We start from the raw sequence: 24052 nt of genomic DNA, 5'->3' as shown, positions 1-24052 counted from the left end.
TATATAAAGTGAACAGAATTAGTCTGAGCACAGAACCTTGTGGAACTCCAAAACAAACTTTAGTACATAAAGATGATTCATCATGAGCATGAATGAACTGAAAACGATCAGATAAAAAAGATTTAAACCAGCTTAGTACAGAACCTGTTAGGCCAATTAAATGTTCAAGTCTCTGTAGCAGAATTTGATGGTCAATTGTGTGAAATGTCGCACTAAGCTCTAATAAGAGCAGAGACGAGTCCTTTGTCTGAAGCAATCGGAAGATCATTTGTAATTTTAGACTTGCACCGATTACAGTTTTTTTGGGCCAATACTGATTTCATTTTTTTCAAACCCCTTTACAGCACACAAGATATTACAATATGATACAACCAGCATTTCAATAATCATCTCAAACAAACAAAAAAAATATTGGCACAGGTTAAGAAAGATTTTCCCTTTTTGCTCAAATATAACTTCAGGTACAGTATTAAAATAAATAAGTAAAAAGGCATACATAAATAAAAACATGGATAAGTAAAATAATATTACTTGGTGTGTAGCATTTGTGGGTAATTGCACTGCACTAGAAGCTCAGGGAAGTGTGTAAGACTGCGACTCTGATTCCTGGTCTCAACTTTGGGTTGTCAGGATTTTGAATTACTAATAAACTTGGCCAGGTTTCTAGATATGAGAGCAGCTCCATCATAAGTGGGATGCATGTCGTCTCTCCTAATCAGACCAGGTTTTCCCCAGAAAGTTTGCCACTTATCTGTGAAGCCCACATCGTTTGTTGGACACCACCTGGACAGCCAGCGATTGAATGATGACATGCGGCTAAACATATCTTCAGTGGTCAGATTTGGAAGTGGTCCAGAGAAAACTACAGAGTCCGACATTTGCATAACGGGGTGTCATTACAGCCGACGTGAATAACAATCTTACTGAATCTACGTTTAGACTTAGCCAGCAGTTTTAAATTAGACTCACTGTCAGCCGCTCTGGCCCCAGAGATACATTTGACTATGGCTGCTGGTGTTGCTAACTTCATCTTTCTCAAAATAGAGCTGCCAAGGCTAGAGTTTTGTCCTCAGCGGGTGTGCCACTGAGTGGGGAAAAACAGTTGGAAACATGAACAGGCTGGTGGTGAACCATGGGCTTTGGCTTGGTACTACACTTCTTCCAGTCAGTTATCCAAACTCCCAGCTGCACGGGGTTACTACCGCAGCTACCGAGTGATTTTCCATGGTGCGGAGCCCTGCTTCCAATTCACTAAGCCTCGCCTCCAACGTAGCAAGTAAACTACAGTTGTTACAATTACCACTGTTGCTAAAGGAGGCAGAGGAATGACCTAACGTGGCACACAGAGCAAGAGAGAGCAGGAGAAGGAGAAGCCATCGCTAACTGTTAAGCTAATGTAGCTAACAAGGTTAATAACGTGCAAACACCAACTTAGCAAGAAAGTCGTTAAAAAGAGGAGAGCTATAGGTAAACAGAACTAGTGTGGGTTAAGACGTTAAGTAAATGTTCAGCAGCTGAAGTGAGGAAAAACAGAGAACTAGCTGGTAGGAGTTCGCTAGAGCAGCACAGAGATGCTACCACAGAAACACCGGAAATGACGCAACACGTTTACCGTAGTACATCAGCCTCACTCGAAGCCTTCTATTTTAACATAATTTGGCAATCATGAGCGGTTTGTGTGTTTTCATTCAGTAATTTTCAGTCAGTGTTTTCATAATAGCCTCATTTTTATGCATTTTTTTCGTTACAAAAAAAAATCCACAGTGTCCTCTCTTCTTTAGTTGCATGGATGGGTGGGCAGTTCTTAGATGTCTTTGCAGGTTTGTTGTTGACCCTGTTCTGATGGATATTTTCATTTTACAAATTCTGCACACACCTATGCAGTCTCCAATATCATTGACGCGCTTGCATTTAAATCTGGCTCCCCCGTCTCTTTATCATTCTGTGTACCTGGCCTGTACCACTACACTCGCTGTCTTTAAAGCGTCTGCCCCCCTTCCTTCTTTCACATAATGATATGGTCCTGGACTGTCCTCGCATGTGATTGGCTGCATAGTGTGCCCATCAAATTTAAATCCTGCCCCTGCCTGCATGGATTCTCAGCAAACCTATGCAGGAGCGGCTGAAGATTTGGCTCTCCCCGATGGGAGTCGGCTCTTCTCGTTAGCGACAAAGAATCCGCTCTTAGAGCCGTCTCATTTGCGAACTGCACATCACTACTGAATTCCTCTGCTTTAAAACTGAGCTATTCCACATTGTAAAATCTTATTTTGCGTAGTATCTAGTAATTATAGTCCTCAAGTCCAGCAAGTAAGTATGAAGCAAAAAAGGGAAAAAAATGTATGATATTTAACTTTAAAATGTGGCAGAGGCAAATACCTCAGAATTGTACATTTACATTTGGAAGATGCTTTCATCCAAAGGAACGTACAAATGAAAGACAATCCAAGCAACAGCAGATCAAAGAGAAGTAAGACCCTCAACACTCAGTTCATATCACATCTGACACAAGTGTTGCAGGTTCATGAAGTAACATATAGTGCATAAAGAATAACAAAAATTTGAGATAGATGGAGAAGGATGGAGGGAGAGGGAGCAATTGTGTGTTCGGTAAGTAAAACCTTGTAACCCTGTATACCTGCCTATAGAGTGGTGTTGCATGGTATACTAGTACCAGCGGTAGACCACAGTACTAAAACACTACGGTACATATGATACCATAATATTGGAGTACCATAGTACTATTGTACCTCACGGTACCTCTACTGTGGTATAAGTTCAAAATCGCTAGAGGGTGAGTGTCCATGCGTTTCAGGTATTAGCTGAGCTATTGAGTATCTTTAAGCAGTGAAAGTTAATATTTATTTCTTTTTACTACTGTGATTTGTTTTCCACTACCGTGCTCTACGGTGCGAGCATTTTACTTGCATTTGCAACTAAAAATAGTTTTGTGCAAGCAAAAGAAATCATTCAGTAGCACACTGTGCGAGTACGGATTTCAACCAGCAGCAGAAACGAAAGGCGAATCCTGCCGGATGTGGGTTGAACAGGGGTCACAGACAGGAATACGGCAGAGCGCTATGGCCACCGCAAGATAACGCGGTTTACCGGGGACCAAGAAGCCTGGCTCCAGGTCCAAAATTTCCTCTTGGTTGGTGTCATGACTGCCCAGAAGTACCTGAACAGCTGAGCTGTGGCAGCATGCAGGTATGTGACGTGTCAGAGGAGAAACGAGCCCTTCACATTTCTCTCTTTGTGGCAGGTAATGGTCCACAAACCTCACCACACTGAAGGGACTGTTCTTAACTTAAAAGAGGAGGAGGGTGGCTAGTTGATTTGTATTTTATTTATTTATTTATTTTATTTTGATCCCCCCCCCTATGTTAATCACTTATTGATGGTGTTTTTTGAAGTATGAATAAGTCAGTCAGTAATTTATTCCACTGAAATAAGCACGCTAGAACGGTACCAAAATTGGGACCCACGGTACGATACCAGTGAAAGTATCACGGTTCTGAGTAGTATCACAATACCACAGCAAAAATTAGGCAGATGTGCCTTTTGTCATTTATAAAAAGATAAATCACTTTTCTATAATACATCAATGATATTTCAATGGAATAAATTACTTATTGACTTATGAAATAAAAATCAACCAGCCACCCTCGAACCCTGACAAGTAAAGAACAGTCCCTAGGGTCGTAAAATAGCTAATGGTTACTACAGGGTGTCTGCGGGGTCTTAAAAAGTATTAAAAGTTGATAAATCAAATGTCGGAAAATTAAGGCCATTAAAACGTATTAAAAAGTCTTAATCACGATTTTATGAAGTATTAAATTTTCTTGGCATTCAAGCTTTGACAAAAAGTATCCATGAATGTATAATTTATTTTCCTCCTCGTGACTATTACAAACAACGATGTGTAGGTAGGCACACTCGGACTGGCATCCTCGGACTGTGTGTGTGTGTGTGTGTGTGTGTGTGTGTCACTAGAACAACAGCCCCGCTCCCCCGCTCTCCACTCACACACAGCAGGCAGCCAGGGTGAGCGACACAGATCTCTCGTCTTCAGGGAGAATAGCGAAAATTATGATACAATGACGGATAATTGACGGAGTTGGTGAGATAAATGTGCAAGATAACGTTTATCTTGTAAAAAAAAAAAAAAAAAAAAAAAAGTGACTGCTCCAGTACCGATAGCAGAACTGTTAAGGTCAGAGCTTATCAATACTGCGGTCTTGAAGAATGTAGCCCCGGTTCAGTACCAGAGTTCGGTACCCATCCCTAACTATCCACAACCTTTGACAATAGAAATGCAAAAATAACAATTTACTTTACTTTACTTTATTTGTTTATTTGAAGAGGACCGTGCATATTAATGAACAATCGGTACAAATACATGATGTCATGTAAATATGCAGGATTTAGCTAGAAGCTAATTTCCATCCGTAGTCCTCACATTTAAAAGACAGACAGACCATAAATAACAGTTAAATCAACAACATATAAAGTGCACAACAATATTAACAGCAGTTACACAGTAGATTCAACAAGGGGCTACAATAGAGAACTGTATGAGAGGGCTGATCAGTGATTCATTTATGGGTGCAGATTTGATGAGTCAATAGCCATCCTTTAAGCTGTTTTTTAAAAGTAGTGAGAGTGGGACTGTCTCTGATTGAGGTTGGGAGACCGTTCCGACCTACACTGCCCTTTACAGTAAGGGAATTTTGGCCTATAGAGGTTCGTCTGAACTGCACCTCGCAGTCCCCTCTGGAGGCAGATCTGGTACTGAGCGGTTAAAAAAACCTCCAACAGGGGAGGAGCCAGCCCGTTGAGGGTTTTATAGATGAGGCGGCTGTATTTAAAAGTTTTTAAATGTTCAAAACTCAATAAATTGTACCTCGCAAGAATTGGACAGTGATGTGAGGAATATGTTTTTTTGGTGAATACCTTGATGGCTTTTTTGTAGAGTTGTTCAATTGGTTTCAGTGTGGTGACTCCAGCAAACGACCTTATCACAAAACAGTACTCAATATGAGACAAAATCATGCAGTGGAGATAAGATTTAGCAGCATCAGATGAGATGAGGGGCGTGATTTGTTTAAAATTTTGCAGGCTGAATCTTATCGTGTTGGCCACTTTTTTGATGTGTTTCTAACAGTAACAAATGAGCTGTGCTGAGCTGAACTGAATTGAACAGGACTGCTTGGTGGAAAGGCCCTGTGTAAGGGCCTGTGTCCACTGAAGCGTTTTGGGTTTTTTTGCTGAAAATGGCAGGTGCTCGTCAGGAAATGCCCAGCTGGGAGCATTTTAGAGCGCTTTGGAGGTGCTACATTTTTTCAGCTCAGATGCTTTGTTTGCATGTGGTTGCTATGATACAGGATATCCGCTGAAGTAAACATGTCAGGCCAGGTCTCCTTTGAAACTTGAGATTGTTGATCTCAAGGGGACTTGCCTGTTTAAAAATGGGTTAAATGAAATCTCGGCACAGGGTAGAGTACTTGCTTTCGATTAGGGGAAGGCTGAAACATGCAGGGACAGAGGAGGGACCTGCCAGTCTGTGTGGGTTCATGAGAGGAAACATAATGTATACACCGTATATAACAGATATCTCCCCCACTGTTGCACTTCAGTACTTGTACATGTAAGATATGGCGATTGTCTCGGTATTTCTCTCTTCTCCACTGTAATTGAACGGCTAAGGTGATAGTGACATGCACAGTATTTTTAGCCAAAGTTGAACATTTTTCAATTGTGGATGCTCAGAAAATAAATACCTTACCGACAGCGCTCAGCACAGTTTGTAGCACAGTGGAAATACGCGATGCTCCCATTACAGAGCATTATAAAAATATGCCAGCCTCAGCAAAAATGCTTTGGTGGACATGGCCCCTAAATACTCTCTGAAAAGGTCAGTCTAGGTGATTTTTTTTAAGACTCTGCTAACTGACTCGAGTTCAGTAACTTGTTCCACCAGCGAAGGAGTACACAGGACAAGAGCTTGAGTTAAGATGTCCTGCCTCGCAGAGACGGTATGACTAGTTGTAGTTCATTTACACATTGTTGCAACTAACAAGACATAAACCTGGGTTCAGGTAGTTGAGCTCTGTGCAAGTGGAAGTGAAACATGGAGTAACGAGCTGTTTTTGGCTGGTCGTACAGTATTATAGTACATGTACTTATTTACTTTACACTACAGAATCAAAACATGTTTGAACTATACGAAATGTATAGTGTTTTAAATTTGAAGAACTTTGATGAGTGTTAATACTTTACGTCCACCTCAGCAATTTTATCTCAGTCTCTGACATTGATGAAAGTTCATGGAAAAAAATCAGCAGACAGTAGGTACAGACTTGAGGTCTCAGTAGCCAAGGTTACAGTATTGTAACACATGTCTGTCTGTTAGCACGGGCAGAGCCCTCTCCTTGAATCTGTGGGTGATGCTCTCCTCGAATCACAAGCATCCATTCACCTGCTGAAATTTGTGTAAATGTAGCTTGCCAATCAAGACATGCCTCCCTGAAAGTGTGCAGACCCTACAGTATATAAAGGAGTATCAAAACCCTGTTTGACATCCTACACCCTTTTCAGCGAGTGGCATAGGAGCGACAGGTCTCCATGGTAGAGAGCTCCACTTATGCCAATAGAACTAGAATTACAATATTGTTCTGCCCTCTATTGGACTCTTTGGGTACAGTGGGTGGAGCCCAGTGAATGAACACCCAATCATGACAAAACACTGACCTAGCCACACTGACCCTCACCTGCCTACTTCTTTATATCCTAGGCCACAGCAGTGAAGAAGTAGGGGACCCGTGCCAAGGTGGTAAGCAACAGAATTCTATGGAGCTATGATCTAACCCTGCAAGGGTCAAAAGACAAGCAATAGACATCCTGGTCATCAAAGAGCACAGGAACATGAAGGTGTATCGTTTTCACTGGGGAGTCCGGTGCAACACAGCTGACATACACCCAACCCTTTTGACCAATCCTGTGTTGTTCTAGGGAACACAGACCCTGAAAAGGAGCCTGACATGTCCAAGAGATAGAACCATATGAGCGGGAAAAATAAAGATTCTGCAGTACATACACACGTGGACAAAATTGTTGGTACCCTTCTGTTAAAGAAAGAAAAACCCACAATGGTCACTGAAATAACTTCAAACTGACAAAAATAATAATAAGTAAAAATTTACTGAAAATTAACTAATGAAAATCAGACATTGTTTTAGAATTGTGGTTCAACAGAGTAATTTTAAAACACAAAGTAATGAAATGCCTGATGAAGGTCACACCGACTGAAACGTTGCTTAAATAAAATGAAAATAAGAGTGAGACAGTGTGCGGGCGCCTTTTTTGATTTTTAAAAAACAAAGTAATGAAACTGGCCTGGACAAAAATGATGGTACCCTTGAATATTTTGTTGCGCAACCTTTTGAGGCAATCACTGCCATCAGGCGATTTCTGTAACTCTCAATGAGACTTCTGCACCTTGTCTGCACCGACAAGTATTTTGGCCCACTCCTCATGAGCAAACTGCTCCAGCAATGTTTCAGCTCCCTCCACAGATGTTCAATAGGATTTAGATCAGGGCTCACAGAAGGCCACTTCAGAATAGTCCAATGTTTTGTTCTTAGCCATTCTTGGGTGTTTTTAGCAGTGTGTTTTGGGTCATTATCCTGTTGGAGGACCTATGACCTGCGACTGAGACCAAGCTTTCTGACACTGGGCAGCACGTTTCGCTCCAGAATGCCTTGATAGTCTTGAGATTTCATTGTACCCTGCACAGATTCAAGACACCCTGTGCCAGATGCAGCAAAGCAGCCCCAGAACATTACTGAGCCTCCTCCATGTTTCACAGTTGGTACAGTGTTCTTTTCTTTGTATGCTTCATTTTTGTAACTGCGAACATAGAGCTAATGCAACTTGCCAAGAAGCTCCAGTTTTGTCTCATCTGTCCAAAGGACATTCTCCCAGAAGCTTTGTGGTTTGTCAATATGCATTTTGGCAAATTCCAGTCTTGCTTTTTTATGATTTGCTTTCAACAGTGGTGTCCTCCTCGGTCGTCTCCCATTCAGTCCACTTTGGCTCAAACAACGACTTGTCAGTTTACTCTCGTTGTCTTGTGTTGCAAATCAAATGCACCCGGAAGCCATGCATGCGCAATACCTCCCCCTCCCCTCCTCTCCTCTTTTCACGCCACGAGCCAGTCAAGTAGGTGAACTACAAGTAATGCGAGGGGCAGGTGATCGCGGAAGATTTCAAAAACAGAGTGCGGAAAATGGCAGAGGGAGAGCGAGAGAGGTGTGTTTGTCTGTCTGTCTGTCTGTCTGTCTGTCTGTGTGTGTGTGTGTGTGTGTGTGTGTGTGTGTGCGCGTGTGTGCATCAGGGCCGAACTCCGCCGTGTGTGATACAGAGAGCAGAGGAGAATGTTAAACGCGCATGTAGAGACAGAAATGACATGCCGTTGTGTAAACAATATAAGTCATCGCGTACGCCGCATAATCATTTGCGTAATCGTGATATCAATTTTGATCAAAATAATGGTGGAGATGGTCTTATAGCCTCTACCTTTAACATGCTTGTCTATAATTTTCTTTCTAATCTCCTGCGACAACTCTCTCCTTAGCTTTCTGTGGTCCATGTTCAGTGAGGTACACACCATGATACCAAACAGCACAGTGACTACTTTTCACCGTTTAAATAGGCAGACTAACTGATTACAAGTTCGAAGACACCTGTGATGCTAATTAAAGGACACACCTTAGTTTAACATGTCCCTATGGTCAAATTATTTTCAACCTTCTCTAGGGGTACCATCATTTTTGTCCAGGCCAGTTTCATTAGTTTGTTTTTTAAAATTATTCTGTTGAACCACAATTCTAAAGCAATATCTGATTTTCATCAGTTAATTTTCAGTAAATTTTTATTTATTATTACTTTTGTCAGTTTGAAGTTATTTAAGTGACCATTGTGGGTTTTTCTTTCTTTAACAGAATGGTACCAACAATTTTGTCTGTGTGTATGTCTTCAACACTTGCCACACCTAACAAGGCCTCAGACATTGCCACACCATATGTACCGTGTGTGCAGACCACAGCGGGAGGGCCCTTTACTGCTTCCTGTAGGGCAGGGGCAGGGCGTTTCTGGGATAGGGCCTTATTGGTCACACTATCCCAAAAGCACACAAACACGAGTCATACATTTTACATGAAGGACCAACGTAAAAACTGGGCAGAGCAGTTGAAATTTTGCCTCCCTGTTGCCTGCATAGGGTGAAAGACAAAAGGATGTAACTGTATAACCCTTGTCATGTCTCAGCCCTCCCAGTTGCCAGATACTCTGAAATGAAAGGCTGACTGATGGGAGGCTGATAAGCAACGTTCCAAGCCTTGGTAAGGCTGGTAAGGGCTGTGAACGCATCACCACCAACAGCTGATGGTGTCTCATTGTGTTTAATTCTCTCATCTCCTGTGGAGATCAGGAGGGAGAGACACTTGTGCGTTTGTTTTATGTATATCAGAGCCTCTACAGTGTCATGCAAAAATTTGGGCACCCCTGGTCAATATTTCGTTTACGGTGAATAGTTGAGTAAGTAGGAGATGAACTGATTTCCAAAAGGCCTGAAGTTAAGGATGAAACATGTTTTTCAACATTTTAAGCAAGGTCAGTGTATTATTTTTGTTTTGTACAGTTTAAGAGTTAAAAAAAGGAAAGGAGCATCATGCAAAAGTTCAGGTACCCCAAAATATTTGACCTCTCAGACAACTTTTAACAGGGTCTCAGACCTTAATTAGCTTGTTAGGGCTATGGCTTGTTCACAATCATCATTAGGAAAGGCCAGGTGATGCGAATTTGAAAACTTTATAAATACTCTGACTCCTGAAACCTTGTCCCATCAATCAGCAGCCATGGGCTTCTCTAAACAGCTGCCTAGCACTCTGAAATCTAAAATAATCTATGTCCACAAAGCAGGAGAAGGCTGAAAAAAGATAGCGAAGTGTTTTCAGGTAGCTGTTTCCTCAGTGCATTATGTCATCAAGAAATGGCAGTTAAACTGTGAAAGTCAAGTTGAGGTCTGGAAGACAAAGAAAACATGTCGAGAGAGCTGCTCGTAGGATTGTTAGAAAGGCAAATCAAAACTCCTGTTTGACTGCAAAAGACCTACAGGAAGATATCAGACTCTGGAGTGGTGGTGCACTGTTATACTGTGCAGCGACACCTGTACAAATGTGACCTTCATGGAAGGGTCATCAGAAGAAAGCCTTTCCTGTGTCCTCACCACAAAATGCAACGTCAGAAGTTTACAAAGGAACATCTACACAAGCCTGAAGCTTTTTGTAAGCAAGTCCTGTAGACTAATGAAGTTATAATAGAACTTTTTGGATGCAATGGGCAAAGGTATGTTTTGAAAAAAAATGGTGCAGAATTTCATAAAATGGACACTTGTCCAACTGTTAAACATGGATGTGGATCGATCATGCTTTGGGCTTGTGTTGCAGCTAGGGTGACCAGACGTCCCGAAAAATTCGTGACAGTCCCGAGCAGCTGCAGCTCCCACAAATCCCGAATCTTGCCCTGATTGTCCCGAAAATTACACTAGAGCAGAGTCTGGAGTAGTAGAAACAGATCATGGTGGTTGAGTCATCCTGCAGCTCCCGCCGGCTGCACATTGGCTGCAGCAGTTTTTACATGAATTATGGGTGTTGTAGTTTTTAAATTGTGTACAGCAGTGGCAATGAAGTAGATGAAGAGAGCGCAAGTTGCAGCCGCCAGGAGAGGAAAAGCGCAAGCAGCTGCAAGGAGTGATTTGCACGTTGCAGTGCAGCCTCTTGTTCTAACTGTTCAAAACTGTTCTACAAACTTGTTCTACAAATTGATAGGCCTGTAACGCTTGTACCAGGCATCTTTTATATTGTTAGCTTTTATTTTTTTATTGAGTTTAAAGAACAAGTGCACTTACACGGATCACTTCCATAAAATAAAATGAGAAATTCGAAAAGAGGAAAAGATTGAAAAAATTGTTAAAATTAAATTACGGAACTGATCACAGATGTATTGTCTCTGTGTGTTTTTACATCTATTGTTCCTTCAATTTGCAGCTATGCTTTAAATGAAGCTGGCATGTCATGACAGTCAAGCTTGAATATCATAAAGCCTGTGTAGCTGATACAACTTCGCTACCACCAGAGATTCTCTGTTCCCCGGCGACTCCCGGACTAGTTACCCCACTAGTGAGGAGGCAACGACGGCGGTGGAGACAGAGGAGGCAGAAGCGGACAGGCCTGTGGGCTAGGCTAAAGGCTAACCTGTACAAACCAGCACTACCAAGCCTCTTCCTCACAAACGGCAGATCACTTGTCAACAAGATGGATGAAATCAGAGTGAAAATCATGCCCTACTGCGCGACCATCATCACAGAGACCTGGCTCAATGACAACATACTGGACACAGCCATCCAGCTAGCGGGCCTTTCTGTTTACAGAGCTGACTGCACGAGAGACTCCGGTAAGAGCCATGGGGGAGGACTATGTATTTTCATGAACAGAAAATGGTGTACAGCTGTGGATATGGTGGAGAGACACTGCTGCCCTGACTTTTCTTTTTGCCAAGGGAACTTCCAACCATAATAATCATGGCAGTTTACATCCCCCCCGCAAGCTAAGGCTAACTTAGCTCTGGATAAGCTACATGATAGCACCAGCAAACAGCTCATGGCACACCCAGACAGTGTGGTCATTGCAGACCTGCCAACCTGTATGTATTTTGCGTACCAGGCACGCATTTTGACATCAAAGTACGCTGGTACGATTTGATGCTCTAAAAGTACGCATATCACTCGATCGCGCATTTCGCTGGTTTCATTGTATTTGTCTATGCAAGATGTCACTCAAGTTGATACCCGGTGAATATAGGCGCGTAGGCGGAACGAAAAGATTTTGGCCAATCAGATTGCTGCAAATTGCCCTCCCTCCGCCCTCCCATCCACGGCTGACTAAGAAAGATGCGCTTGATTCAGTTCCATCCAGTTAGACAGTACACTGTCGCCCTCACCATCAAGATAGATAAACCCTCTTCGCCCACACCTCTGGGTAGTCCTCAGTGATGACTCTATCAATTCAAACAACGCTGACAGGTAAAATGACATAAGAAATGCAAAAATTGAAAGCTTTGAGAGCTTCTGTCTGTAAACAGTTAACTTTAGCTTGTGTCTATTAGAGCTAGCTTCTATCTTAGCAGTTAGCTTCTGTCTGTAAACAGATAACTACAGTCTCATAGCAGTTAGCTTCTGTCTGTTAGCAGTTAGCTCTTATTAGCTCCTCACCATCAGCTCAGACCGCAGATGATCAATACTACCATCAGATTGATGAAATTGACCTTGATCTGCGCCATAAGACAAATATTGGGCGTCTATGGACGTATGTGGGGCTTAGGCCTATAGATATGAATATGTAAACGTACGCTTGTTTCTTCTGTTTGCCACGTGTACATATTGACTTTTATGGTAAAAAAAAAAAAAAAAAAGTGCCGCCATGTCCACATATGTTCATGACCACGCACGAGTGTCTGGTAAGGTGGTACTCATAACCTTTCTTCAAGGTTGGCAGGTCTCTGTGTGTGTGTGTGTGTGTGTGTGTGTGTGTGTATGTGTGTGTGTGTGTGTGTGTGTGTGTATATGTATATAAGAAAGTTTCCTGAATATTGCTGCTTTAGATGGGGAAAACAAAAGTCAGAAAGGATAGCAGAGGAGATACCCACACACCAATGTATTTTTGGTTATTTTACATCTAGTCTATTTATGTAGGACATCTGTCCAAAAGTGCAAAAAATAAATAAATAAATAAAGGATAAAGAGTGAGTAAACCAAAAAAACAGACGCAGACTTTTCAGTCAAAACAAAAATCACCCATCATCAGCCATCATCATCTTTTTCTTGGACATAGGAGTGATCAAATCATATAACGGTGCATGAAATTTACCTGTTACAAAGCAACACAACTAACTTGTAAATCCACTTAAAAAACACCACAATCTGCAGTACAGTGAATGCATGAAGGCTAAGAAGAATTATGTTGCTAATGTTACGGTACTTTTAATCCCTGTCCTTGTCCAGCATCAACTCAGACATTTATAACAGTGTCGCTGCAGAGCATCATGGTACTATTACCACGGTAATAAAATATATGCAGTGGATACTTATCCATAGGAGATGCAGTGACTTCAGGTGAAGAAGAACTTGGGAGATATTAATCTCTCAAGACAGATTCTGCAATCTACATTGTAGATTTCAGCCCTGTGTGAAAGATGACAAGGGGGGGGGGGGGGGGCTTTGAGTTTGAACGATGCTGCGCTTTAGCCAATCACAATGGAGGGGGCGCGGTAGAGATGTGCAGGTGTGCCCAGGAAATGTGTACCTACAGAAACAGCAAGCTCCGCGTCCATTGCGACTGCTCCAGTAATGCCGTCTCATGAACGTGAAAAAAAAAAAAAATTCCAGCGGATGTCTGAGTTAAACATGATTGAGCTAACTGGAGTAGTTTCATGTCGTATCCGACAACGGGAGGCTTTTAACAGATGACATCCTGATGTTAGCTTTGCTGCTGCTGTTAGCTGTCCCTTTCCGCTGCAGCCACTGATGCTTTCTAAACATCGTGATTTCCCATCATTCATGTTGTAACGAAGATATTCGCTGGAAAAAATATTTTATTCACAGACTGTTTATTGAGTTATTACCTTACTTTTATAGTCTATGGTTATAGACAACGCTAACGGCTAACGTTAACAGCTAACGGTTAACCCAGCTAATCTACGATAACCATATTAATTACGTGCACACAGAAATAGTAACGTTGGTTCAGTCATTGTGTTGATAGACTTAACAAACATCAGATTAGTCTACACGGTGATACAGTGATGTGAAAAAATGTCATATATAGCTAAACTCTGCTGGTTTTCTACCCGAAGTATTTGTAAACAACACGGCGATTCCCTGGGGGCACCGCCGGAAGGGCGTGATGCCCCTGCACTTCCGATTAGTCGAAAAACTTTTTTTTATTTATTTTTTTTTTTTTTAACCGATGGATTTCCAGATTGGGGAGATACGGACAGAAATTCATATTTTGGTATTTTCAGGCTGAATGGCGATACACAATATATTCCTTCCTCCCTGCCTTATTATTACACTTATGTAAATTGAAGAAAAGCCTCTAAGCAAGTTTTGCTAATTTGGTAATAAACATATTTTAATTTACATATAGTCTTGAAAATAAAAGTCCCCCGTATTTAGTAAGCCTATGTAAAAACGTTTATTGTGAAGTAGCAAAATAAGGAAATGTTGAGTTTTCGAGCAGAAACTTCACACGCCTTCATTACATTAAACAGTAAAAATAAAGCAGATATGTAAAGTAAAAACAGGACGCAGGAGAGAAACTGCAAACCACAGAGATTCCGTTAGAAGCTACAAAAGTACTGAACACAGAGACTTTTAAAATGCCTTTCTCTCTGGTCTCCTGCAGACAGAGGTGAGTAGAGTCTCACATCACACGGCTTATTTAAGGGGGAGAAACTGGGTCCACTGCGGTCGGCGAGACACCACGGCTGCCTGCTTGACTGTGGGCGGCCCGGGTTTTGGACCTACTCCGGAGAAGCAGTAGGTGCGCAGCTCGGTGTGGCACTGGACGTCTAAACTGATAACGGAAACACAAATCGGCACAACATGGCTTGACTGGACGCAGCTAAAAGTTACAGAGGACAAGGCCCACAGTATTGTACGTATGCTATTGCGGTAACTTCATTCATCCCACAGACTGATTTAGCATAGCTCCTGCAACATACAGGCCGATGTCACACCATAGACTAATGAACAGACAGATTAAACAGAGTAGCAGCTCTGTGTCTCTGAGTGTTGATGGAGAACTGTTGAGTGAGTGAGGGAGTGGGGCGGAGCTGTGCAGAGTGTGAGAGAGAAGAGATGAACACTGGTATGCGTTATGTGGCGCAACTTGACCTTATATCGATATTGATGGTATTGTCTAAATGTATATCTTGCTTGAAAATACATTGATATATATTGTAAAAAACTGATATACTGCCCAGCCTTAAAGTTACAATGTGTAATTTACTTGGTTGATTATTAGCAAATATCAACTATTGCTTTCATAAATATACAGTGGTGGGAAAAAAGTTTTCAAACACCCTTAAAATTTTACACAATCTCAAATATTATCATGAAATATTTGTGGAAAAATCTTTTTTGTGTTTCAAAAGGTGTGGCTGCATTAGACAGATACAAACAAATACAAATTATATTGTTTTGTTTATTGTTTACAAGAAAAACTAACAAAACTAAATTTTTGACAGTTTCAACATGTCAGTTATCAACATTGTCGGTAACAAAGTCAACAAATAACAGAGAATGTGTTCAAAACTGAACAAAAAATAAATAAACCATCACATCATCAAATTAATATTTAGTAGTCCTGCCATTGGCACGTAGTAGAGCTCTAATCCTGGCTGGCATGTTCCCCACAAGCCTTTCACACTGTTGAGGGGTAATCTTGTCCCATTCTTGAATTACTGCTTTTAATTCTTCTAAATTCTTTGGTTTATGCTTTGAAACAGACCTTTTGATAATCCACCACAGATTTTCAATGGGGCTCATGTCCAGGGATTGAGCTGGCCACTCTAAGACCTGGATACTGTGCTCCTGCAGCCAAGCTCTACTGGCCTTGGATGTGTGGCAAGGGGCATTATCTTGTTGAAACATCCAGTTTTTACCTCGACGGAACAGTGCACGCGCAGAAGGGAGCATGTGGGTTTTGAGAATGGTACAATACTTGGTAGAGTTCAATGTGCCATCACAGACAGTGAGATGACCAACACCAGCAGCACTCATGCATCCCCAAACCATGATACTGCCTCCACCATGCTTGACAGTAGGTACTGTACATGCTGGAGATAATGCTTCGCCTGGCCTTCTGCGTACCCTCACATTAGTAGGAGGAAGATAAAGCTTGGTTCGTCTGTATTTCTGCAGAGTGTATCCAACTGCTGAAGGACTGCATCTGCACTTTCTGGCTATCTGGCGGCAGCTGTACCCTTCCTGGCTGAGAATCTTGATCTTCAGGCGTGTTTCCTGCGTTAGGTTCCTTGTCTTAGCCATTTTTGTGTCTGAAGAACTTTCAAATGTGCTGGCTTTATGTAGACACGAAGCTTGGCAACAAAAATTGTGTTTTTTTATAAAAAGAACGACCTTCATCACTGGTACCAAAATGACCCAATACTCAAAATTTCTTATGTATTTTTATGGAACCAATCAATTTTAAGTTTTTAATGGCTTTTTTAGGATTTATTTAGTATTTTGGCTGTAACTGTACTAAAAGAAATTGCACTTGAAGACCTAAGAGTGATTCTTACGATTAGCAGGAATGTAGCAGAACATGGAAGTGAAAGAAGTGCTGTTTATTTAAATTTGAAAGCACAATTAAAATATTTTGTCCCAAAAAACAAAAAGTAATCATGATAAATAACCATGATCTCAATATTGATTGAAGTAATTGTGATGATCATTTTGGCCATTGTTGTATAGGCCAAACGAACTGCACTGTGGTACTCCCTTACATACTGTGGGGTTTGGACAGATTAGAGAAGGCACATCCTGATTTGCTGGCTACACTTATGCAAATTTTAGTGGGTGAATGTGTGCTTGTGATTGGAGGAGAGTATTATCCCTAGAGGCCAGTAGAGGGCAGAGCCTGTGTGAGATAGAGCATGCATTTTTCCTTGTGTTGATGGGGTGCTTTTTTCTCAGGTATTTATCCTGCAGCTGGAGGGACAGAAACATTGGCGTCTCTATAGTCCCACTGTTCCGCTGGCAGCAGAGTACAGCGTGGAGTCAGAGGAGAGGATTGGCAGCCCAACCCATGATATCGTACTGAAGGTACAGCACCCAAACTATACTGTGTACATACACTGACCAATAAATTCAACTAGGGATACACGATAATATTGACGCGTCATCTGTATCGATATTAGCCTTATAAGGAAATATCCTTATTGGCCAACATGCCGACTTCTGTAAATAGACAAACTGTTTTATTTTTTTAACTGTCAAAGTGAATAAGTACAAAAAATTTGACAAATGACACAGCACAGGTGACAGAACAACATATCTCAAAGATAAACAAGTATGTACGAAGAATATAAATGACAAAAATTAATACAGATAAACGGAGGATAAAATAAATATGTGTAAAAGGGGATTTATGGTTGTGCGTAGACCCTACACACATAGTCAAGCACGTCACCTACAGTATTGTGAGCATTTTTACTTGTGCGGTGGTGTGTCTGTGTCACTGCAGTTACACCTCTAAAACACTAGTCGGTGGCGGAGGTTCCTGGGAAGTGCTGTAAAGTTTAGTGAAGTCAAAACACACATTAAATATGGCTTAATAGAGGAAATTTCAAACACAAGTACACAAATTGGCTTCACTTATAACTCGCAGCATTCACAGACAAACACTTGTGTTAATCCAATTTTCCCCACAAATACAACATGCTAACGTTATTAGCACAAGTCTATGGCATTTTACATTGCATAAATTAGCCTAGCAACTAGCGGTCTTTTCCTCTTCTCATATAAAAACAGGGACAACAGTGACATTTAACAATGGCACACAATTTGGCTCCATTACAACTCACAAAGTTCACTGACAAAACAACTGTATTGTACTAAACACGTTTCCAAACAAATACAAAATGCTAATGCACTAATGTTATTAGTGCCAGCCTATGGCATTTTACATTGTATAAATTAGCCTAGCGATGAGTGGAGATTTCGTCTTCTCATATGAAACCTGGATAAATCCCAAAGTATAAATCCCTAAAGGATAAATCACACACAAGACTTCAAATGCTATTTTAGTGGAGGCTTTACTGTCTTAACAATTTATTGGTTCTTATCTGTGAAATAAAAGTAAATAGAAGCCTTGTTTCCACTGAGGGAAATGGTGCCAGTATACAGAATCACACAGGACGTTTGTGTCACTGTGACGTGTAGGACTTACAATGTAGTACGAAATACTGATACTGCTGTGTAAAGATAATATTCAGAATAATCATAATGTAATCAGATACCCAAAAAAGTTTGTCATTTCAGTGTATTAACAATGAAACTATGAATAAAACATACTAAACGTACTGTGTCTATAGACACACAAATGGTCACATTGAAGGCACTACGTGTAACAATTTCAGTTGTTCTTTGAGACAAACAAATTTTGTAGTCAAAAGTGTGTCTTTGCACATGTGTATTTACCTCCATCAGCGTATCTAAGTATGTCCGTAAGCTCCGAAATTCTCATTTACATATACATTGCGACTGGTGTTTCATCATGTACGTGCGCCATCTTGAAAACACAGGTACGTACAGGGATATACTTGAGAAATACGGAATCGCCTTTCGTGTTTTCACTTGTCGGTTTCCAGTTTCCGCCTGCAGGTAGAGTGACGAAAAGCAACAGCAAGCAGGCTAGTCACAAGTGCCGGTGCATTTGAAAAAAGGCAAAAAGGCAACGTGACCGGCGATTTCAAAAAACGAGGGTCAACATCGGGGTAGCCTTTCCCAGGTGGAGAGAGCTGCTGAAGGAGAATCACAGCTAACAGCGCTGCTAACAGCTGTTAGCCGCATTTAGCGCTGTTAGTGTTGTTAGCGGTTAGCAGCACTGTTGCGAGGAGAGGGACGAGGTGTGTGAGGTTGAGCCACTTGTCAGTTGTCAAAAGACAAGACTTGATTGGTTTGTTTTGATTTACACCCGCCCCAGCAGTCCTACATTGTAAACAAAGCCAGCATGGTGAGGAGGGGGTTTGTCAACTCGCGTCGCGTGTGTCTGTGTAGGAGCCTGAATGAATGCTCCATGAAGTATCGGATGACATGGTTTCATCAGTGTTATCATAGCTTTTTGGTACACAGCAGCGACCGTTGTTGTAATATGTGTTTGAAGCAGTGAGGCACTAGAGTGCGCTATCCGTTTGAATGCAATATACGATCTCAACACTAGATGGGAGAAATTCCTACACAGTGCCCGTTTAAAGATGGCGGATGATACACGGCGTGGTGAGGCTGCTCTTGTGTTTGGTTGGTCTCGCTTATAACCTGACATTTATAAAACTGTCGATGGCAAGGTTATTGTTGAGGATGAATTGCTAAACTTTCTCGCAGTAAAAATTAAGACTCTAAGCCAGGACGAAATAGTTTTATTGGCTACAACCAATTTTGACTCCGAGTGGATTGAATTCTTGAAAAAAGTTTTGTTTGAACTCTGCCCAACATCGCAGCAGTATGTGTCACATAAAGGGCAACAGAAAGACGCCAACAACATAAAAAGCTGTCTCAAAGTGTTGAATGAGTGCTGGGAGAATATTCCCAGATTTGTTTCTCATTATCTAGATGAACTGCCCCTGGTGTCCTTTTCTAACATGGACATTTCGAGTCTGCTTGGGAGAATTTAGAAAATGCACGTTGAACTCTGCTCTTTGAAGAAAACAATGCAGCTACAGGCTGACATACATGAAGAGCTCCGTGCTATCACTATGGACGTGAACTGCAGAGTAAGCGTACTGGAGCGACCCGCTGAGCTGGCTGTGGACGGAGGTTCGGCTAGGCCAAGCACAGGTGTGGCTGTGGAGGTGGCTAACCTGGCTGGTGCAGCGACAGAGCCGGAGTCCACTGCGCAGGGAGCCTCGGAACCGTACACCGGAGGGAGGGCCACGACTCTGAGAGCTCCAGAGCAGGGAGAGATGTCTGTGCCGGGTCGGAAGGCCATGGATGCAGAAGGGCCTGTGGTGGGCCGCTGTCTGGGTGGATTGCCATCTGTGTCTCGCTCTCCAGAGTGGACCAAGGTGGTTAGAGAGCTCAAAGGCCGATGTCTGCAGGAGCCGTGGAGGGCTGCGGTTCAGTTGGGATCATCAGCTGCTGCCTCAGGGCAGAAAAGGAGACACAACGCGGTGCCTGTTGTGGGGACTGGAAGCGTGACTGGCATCAAAACTGTAAAGTCTAAGCTGGTGAGTGCCTTCGCCTCTAGGTTCTCACCAGACCTTGACTCTGAAACTTTATCTATGTACCTCAAAGAAAAACTTGGCCGACAGGTCCGCTGCCAAAAGATTGCTCTTGAACACAGTAGATCCACATCTTTTAAAGTATCTGCTGAGTGCAACAAAATTGGTGAAATGTGCACTCCGGAGCTCTGGCCAAAGGGGGCACTTGTCCGGTGGTTCTATGAGCCGTGCAGGGCTGGAGTTGTGCAGTGGGTACTCACCTATCAACATAAGTGACTATGCGTATTGTCTCGTACAACTGTCGTGGCCTGCGTATGGGCCAGTGCGCAGGGGATCAAGCTTGCCGCGTGGTTGTAGACAATTTGTTAGACACTTGTGATATGCTACGTTTGCAAGAGACTTCTTCAGCAAAACAGGACTTGGAGAAATTAAACTGTCTTAATGATAACTTCCAGGGGCAGGGGAATCCACTACTGATCTCTCCATGGGGTTAGTTAGAGGGAGAATACCTGGGGGTGTCGCCATTCTCTGGAACAAGAAGCTGGACTCATTGATAAATGTGATAAGGCTTGGTGTGGATTGGTGTATTGCAGTACACTTTGTCCATGATGATAAGGAATTTATGGTTGTAAATGTGACCGGCCGGCAGATTGAAAAGCAGCGAGACGGGGGGAACACACTGCTAACTGTGGCCTCAGTTTGTGCCTCATACAGATCTGCTGGTAAAGTTAAATTAGTGTTAGCAAGCGTGATAAAAGACGGCAGAGAGGTGACGTTGTGCAAATAAACCAAAGATTTATTCATTTTCTGTAGCAGTAAACACATGGGCCGATGAAAAATGTGTTAACTAACTATGCTAAAGCTTTACAAGCTATTCAGGGCTGCCGACGATAACATTAACATGACAAACAGCAAGGGGGGGGGGGGATTATCTTATATAATGTTATTACTATCCAAAAACATTCTCCAGGTCCTCTGAAACTCTGCAGGACTTATTTCCACCCTGCCCAGCAGCAGTACTGGGCTCTAGTTTCGCAGACCGGGCGAGGCAGGGGCGCAGCGCACCTGCGCTTCGCCAACTGGGTGTGGCCAGGCGGATGTTGCAAGTTTGGCACAACGTGCGCGCTGCCGCAGCTACTCATCTGTCCCACCTCCGTCCCTCCTACCTGCGCAAGTTAGAAAGAGGGAAGAGAGAAGGTGTGGAGTGGGTTTTACACACATCACACCGATCAAATGAGCCCCTCTCCTCGCCCTTAAATGTGCTGCAGGAAGGCGTAATGAGAGTTTACTCAATTCACCATGGCAGAAGAGAGCAGCAGCGTCAGACGGCCAAACTTCTCCCAGGAGGAAACTTATGTTTTGGTCCGGGAGGTCTGCTGGCAGTGTACGAATATACGGAACTGCGAGCAGACCTCCACGGGCTGATGATGTTTGCATCATTGCATGTTTGTGGCCTGGGAGGAGGTCACCACAATTGTAAATCAATGTTGCGTTTCTCTCGTGCGCGCGCTCTCTCTTCCTCTCTCGCAGTTTCACTCTGTCTCTTTTCTTTTGACTTTTCTAAGATGACAGATGCTGAATATACACTCCCTATCTGATGCTGTGGCTGTTTGTGGCTGAGAGGGATGTGAACTCTCTAGTTTGCAGCTGTTTAATCAAATCAGGTTGGGTTTCCACTACGCGTGCCAAACGTGCCAATCCCCTTTGATCTGACATCAGATGTGACGGGACAGTCGATATAGAGATACATTTATGTGCTGATTGCAGATAGTTGCATTGAATAGTGGTTTTGTGGCTATTTATTGTATTATTAATGTGCCTGATATTCTGGAAACCTGCCTGTGAGGTTTTGGTGACGTGTGCATACTGTCTGCCGGTCAGCCAAACTTCAGCTTACACCGGCTGTGCTCCCCCTGCGCTGACAGTAGACCTGGTTTCAGATGGCGAGCTTTTAGCGCACCTTTGGCGAAGCCTTTTGGCACGAAACTGTCACTGCGCCAAGCGCGATCTGTCGACACCTCCCCCTGCTGCGCCACCACACCCATCTCAGCGCACCTCGGTCTGCCAAACTACCAAACTGAGTGCACCTTGGGTTGCGCTGCTCGAAACTAGCTCTGCGCGGGGTTCGCCACCCTGCGCTGTGCCAGGAAACTAGAGCCCTTTGACTTTTTTCTACCCAGCCGACAGTGGGACTTATATTCATTGTGCCGACAGTGGCTTGGAAAACCGCCCATAACCGTGTCACACGGTGGAAGAGGGAAGAGGGAAGGCGGCTGGAGTTCCTCCAACATTTGTGGTTAGATTATCATATTTTTTTATTGACAAAAATATAGGCTGCTTCAGCTGATTTTTTTTTTATGCGCAGATGTGCCCCTAAATATTTTTTACAGTTCGCACACACGTATTTTTAGTGGAGTGAAACTCCCCACTGTCGAGCGCTGGATCTGACAGCCTGAGCACATTGGCACAAAACGCTACGGCGTTCGAGATATATCATGAGAAGTCAATACTTTCGGCAGCCTAAATCTTTTATTTAGAAACTATGGCGGGTCAAATTAAGCTATGGCGGGCCGCCATGGTTTCATTAATTAATGGGAAACACTGCAAAGGGTCATAATGTGCTTCTAGTGACTGTCAAATCGCCAGCGAAAGATGTTTAGACTGCGGACACGGAGAACAACTGCATGCTCTCATGGGACAAAGATCCTCTGAGAAGAAAGATGGATCACTCTGCTCTGCCGCCAGGAACAAAGTGGGAGGCCAAGATCCTCTCTGAGGAAGAGGGCTCACTTTGCTGCAGGGTTCACCAAAACGTTTTTATTTTTTTCTTTTAATAAATTGAACACACATTAAAGAACATACAAGATCCTGTAGAGAATTAATACATATAATACAAAACAATAAACATTGTCAAATTAAATGAAGGAAGAGGATTTTTTTAAAGGCAAATAAAATATTGGGGATTTATGTAAAAATGTACATAGAGACATACAAATAATTATATAATTAAAGATATGTGGGCTATGTTAGGTGAATACTCCTGTCAAATGCATGGTGTTGAAACATTTAATTTTGACTTAATTCCAGGCCTGGAATACCTACCTCAGAAAAATGTTGTTCAACATTGATATTATTGTTAAACTTGTTCAAAAGCTGTAAGAGAAGACAAGAGACTAAAGTTTATTGTTTTAACGGTCAGTGTCAGGCTGTCAGCTGTTGCATTTAAGCTAAAAACAGGAGTGTTCCCTCTCTGCTGATCAGAGTTTATGTGCCTTGTGTCTCTTGTATCAGGCACAATCATAGGTTTTGTCATTTAATGATATTTTTTTTTATTATTTATTTATAATTTTTGTTACTTTCCCTTTTGTATCAGGAAATAAGCACAATATATCTTGATGTTGAAAAAAAATTGTGAGAGAATCGTGATCTCAATTGTAAGCCAAAAAATCGTGATTCTCATTTTTTCCAGAATCATGCAGCCCTAATACACCCTATGAGTGCCATGATAATGAGGATGAGTATTTACATAGGCTCGCATTCATCAACTCTTTAATTCAAGATAATTGCTACTCCAATATATATGTCATTGGGGATATGAATGCTAATCTCCTGGACAGCAGATCATTGTTTTCGAATCACATGGTTCAATGTTGTGAGGATAATAATCTTATATTGTCAAGCAAAGTGTTTCTGCCTACAGATAGTTATACATACATTAGTGAGACTTGGCACACCACGTCATGGCTGGACCACTGTATCAGTACAGCTGATGCACATGCCTCACTGGGGGGTACGGACATTTTGTATGGTATGTCAACAGCAGACCACATACATTTGCCATGTCGCTAAATGTTGATATTTTACCTGCGGTAGTAAGAAATGGTAGTCTCAGTACTGAAAAAATAAACTGGACATCCCTTACAAAGGATGACCTCCTAACTTATTATGGCTGTACTAATGATCTGCTAAGTAATGCTCATATATGTAGAGA

The 24052-nt window shown here is 42.3% G+C and overlaps 1 protein-coding gene across 5 annotated transcripts in view; it reads left to right on the top strand.

The window, feature by feature from the left end:
* riox2 (ribosomal oxygenase 2) overlaps positions 1-24052 on the top strand; it is a 130053-nt gene that overhangs the window by 52409 nt on the left and 53592 nt on the right. For 3 of the 5 annotated variants that reach the window (XM_049591555.1, XM_049591554.1, XM_049591558.1), the window contains exon 4: positions 16817-16945. The exons of the other annotated variants lie outside the window; for them this stretch is intronic. In XM_049591555.1, the coding sequence (XP_049447512.1) occupies positions 16817-16945 (129 nt within the window). The remainder of the gene's footprint in view (positions 1-16816; positions 16946-24052) is intronic. 5 annotated transcript variants of the gene reach the window in all.

Source organism: Epinephelus fuscoguttatus, linkage group LG12, assembly GCF_011397635.1.
Source record: "Epinephelus fuscoguttatus linkage group LG12, E.fuscoguttatus.final_Chr_v1".
In the NCBI taxonomy this organism is placed as follows: Eukaryota; Metazoa; Chordata; class Actinopteri; order Perciformes; family Serranidae; genus Epinephelus; species Epinephelus fuscoguttatus.
The sequence above is the reverse complement of the archived record's forward strand: the minus strand, read 5'-3'. Positions and strand labels throughout refer to the sequence as shown.